Below are 2,794 nucleotides of genomic sequence, written 5' to 3'. Positions count from 1 at the left end.
GCGGCGGGGCCTGAGGATGCGCACGGGTATTCGCCCGCCTGCAGGCTGGGCCTCGCGCCCCCCAGGGTCCCTCCGACTAGCACCAGGGGGGCCTTGTTTCTGGAAAAACGGGGGGTGAATAGTGAACGGTGTGGACTCTGGCCCTGGTGGGTTTCTGTGGGAGCGCGTGTCCGGGTCCTGGGAGGGTGGGCGAGTTGGAGCAGGTCTCCCCTGGAGGGTAGGGACACCCCTCGAGATGAGACCAGAGGCCGGGAGGCGGGAGGCCCAGGGAGAACAGGGCGCCTGTGGGTGCACATGGTGATGCGCGATGGGACCCAGGTGCCGGTGCAGCCGCTCGGCCATCTGAGCCCTCCCTGCGCCGGGAGCTGAGCTTCCCTGTGGAGCACCTGGGAAGCCCTCACCACAGCTGTGCGGGTGGCCTTCCGTGTTGGGGATGTGGGACCCAGGACCCCCATGTTCTGCCCCTCCCAGCAGCCCCCTTTTCCCTGCAGCTGCGGAACCAGAAGGCCGCCTCCCAGAGCCGGGTCCCGGAGCCCCAGGTGCCCTCCAGCAGCAAACACCGAAGGTACCAGGGCATCTCCCTGGGGGCAGGGCGGGAGGCGCCCAGGGTTTGGACCTGACACCCTCCCCTCCCACCAGGAGCTCCGTGTGTCGTCTGAGCAGCCGAGAGAAGATCTCCCTCCAGGACTTGTCCAAGGAGCGCCGGCCTGGGGGGGCAGGGGGACCCCCCATCCGGGATGATGACGACGAGCGAGAGGAAGGCCCCACAGGTGAGCAGCTGGGGGCCTGGACTCGGGTCTGGGGAGGAGGATCTGAGGGTCTGGTTCTCACAGGCAGTTGGCATATTCTTTTTTATTTTTAAAATGTTTTTGTTGATTTTAAAGAGAGTAGAAGGGAGCGGGAGAGAAAGAAGCATTGATGTGAGAGTGAATCATTGTTTGGCTGCCTCCTGCTCACTCCCTGTGTGGGGGATCGAGCCCACAACCTGGGCATGTGCCCTGACCAGGAACCAAACTGGTGACTTCTTGGTTCATGGGTCGATGCTCAGCCATTGAACCACACTGGTCGGTGCTGCTGGCATATTCTTATTAAGATCTCATTTTCTTACCCAACAGAGTCGCCCCCTGCAGAAACCAGGACCCTCAATGGAGTGTCCTCCCCGCCACCCCCCAGCCCTAAAGGCCCCTCAGTGAGTCTGGAGGCCCTGCATGCAGAGGGGAGGGGAGGGGAGGGGAGGGGAGGGGGTCCCATGAGCCCTGTACATCTCTTGTCTGGGTAGATGGGGTGAAGACTACAGTTCCCAGAATCCTCTAGTACAGCTGACTATCTTTGTGGTGCACCTGCTCCAGGGGCTGATGGGAATTGTAGTTCGCTGTGGTCCTTCTGGGGGGAATATTTGAAATGTCTGGGAAGAGGGCCCCCTTCTCCATCACTGAGACCTTTCTCTGCCCCCAGACCTCCGAGGAGGTCCCCTTCTCCAGGCGCTTTGGCCTCCAGAAGACGGGGAGCTCTGGTGCCCTGGGCCCTGCAGACAGACAGGGGGCGGAGGGTGCCCCCGGGGCTGGGCTGCAGCGCTCAGCTTCCTCCTCGCTGCTGGAAGGGACCGCCACTCAGGTGAGTGGGGCGAGAGGCAGGGGGCCAGGCCCTGGGAGCCAAAGCTGCTGGTCCAAGAGAAGACGCCCTCCTTCCCTCTCCGCAGGCCAAGGAGCCCCGTCTTGCCAGAATCACCCCCACTCCCTCCTGGAAGGTGCCAGAGCCCTCTGCCCCGTGAGTACCCGGGGCCGGGGCCCTGCGGAGGGGCGCAGGTCTGGCTTCCAGCCTTGTTGGTGTGACCCTGCTCAAGTGCTGCTCTCCGGGGTCTGCTCGCTGCTCCCACCACAGTTTCCCTTTTGCTGCAACACGTGAAAGCTCACAGTGCCCCGGCCTCCTGCTCCTCTCCCCTGGCTCCCACCTGTGCCCTGGCCAGCACCTCCCACTCCTCCCCCAGGACCTTTGCTCTGCTCTCCCTCCCTCGGTCTGTTTCCGGTCACCTTCCCCGGGAGGCCCACCGCGGCCGCTGGTCACACTGCCCTGGTGCCCGGACGCTCGGGCCCTCCCGCCTCCTGTCCTTGCTGTTTCTTTCCTCCCACGTGCGGACCCTCCGGTGTGCCCCGAGATGGACGCATCTTTATGGTTGTTGTGTATTTCGCATCCTTTCTGCTCAGATTGGCCTCCCTGGGCAGAGGGCATTTGTTGCTCTTGCTCATTGCTGGTGGCGGGCGCCTGCCACCCAAGGCGAGCTTGAGTGATGCTTGCTGAACGAGTGATTCCACACGGGTGACAGGGCGCCAAGCCCCCTGCCTCATAGCTCCACTCCCGCCTCCAGGGTCCCGGAGCCTGAAGCCCCAGGGAAGCCAGCTGTCCCTGCCGCCTCCACGGTGCCCCCAGCGGACTCCCGGGACCGCCGGAGGTAAAAGAGGCCGGCAGTGGTCTCCCCAGGCTCTGGAGAGAAGGGTCCTCTCCACGAATTTGCCTCCCCCAAGGGTGTCAGCCTAGGACAGGCCCAAAGGAACCCTCCCTGAGGTCAGGGGCTCTTCATGCAGGTCCTACCAGATGCCTGTGCGCGACGAGGAGTCAGAATCCCAGCGGAAAGCTCGCTCTCGCCTCATGCGCCAGTCTCGGAGGTCCACACAGGTGTGGGGGGCGGGCTGGGACCTAGGCTCCCCCGTCTGAGGGAGGAGGGCTGGGGGCCTGGGCTCCTGGGTCTGAGGGAGGAGGGGCTGGGACCTGGGCTCCCCGGTCTGAGGGAGGAGGG

General features: G+C 64.3%; 1 protein-coding gene across 1 annotated transcript in view; it reads left to right on the top strand.

Annotated features, from left to right (window-relative positions):
• The window catches only part of PPP1R12C (protein phosphatase 1 regulatory subunit 12C), a 29,987-nt gene that overhangs the window by 24,885 nt on the left and 2,308 nt on the right, over window positions 1-2,794 (top strand). The window contains exons 6-12 of the mRNA XM_015569455.1: window positions 246-565; window positions 640-770; window positions 1,116-1,189; window positions 1,456-1,614; window positions 1,700-1,767; window positions 2,366-2,449; window positions 2,583-2,673. Of these exons, the coding sequence (XP_015424941.1) occupies window positions 246-565; window positions 640-770; window positions 1,116-1,189; window positions 1,456-1,614; window positions 1,700-1,767; window positions 2,366-2,449; window positions 2,583-2,673 (927 nt within the window). The remainder of the gene's footprint in view (window positions 1-245; window positions 566-639; window positions 771-1,115; window positions 1,190-1,455; window positions 1,615-1,699; window positions 1,768-2,365; window positions 2,450-2,582; window positions 2,674-2,794) is intronic.

This window comes from Myotis davidii, unplaced genomic scaffold, assembly GCF_000327345.1.
Source record: "Myotis davidii unplaced genomic scaffold, ASM32734v1 scaffold326, whole genome shotgun sequence".
Classification (NCBI taxonomy): domain Eukaryota; kingdom Metazoa; phylum Chordata; class Mammalia; order Chiroptera; family Vespertilionidae; genus Myotis; species Myotis davidii.
This window is presented reverse-complemented; position numbering and strand designations above follow the sequence as displayed.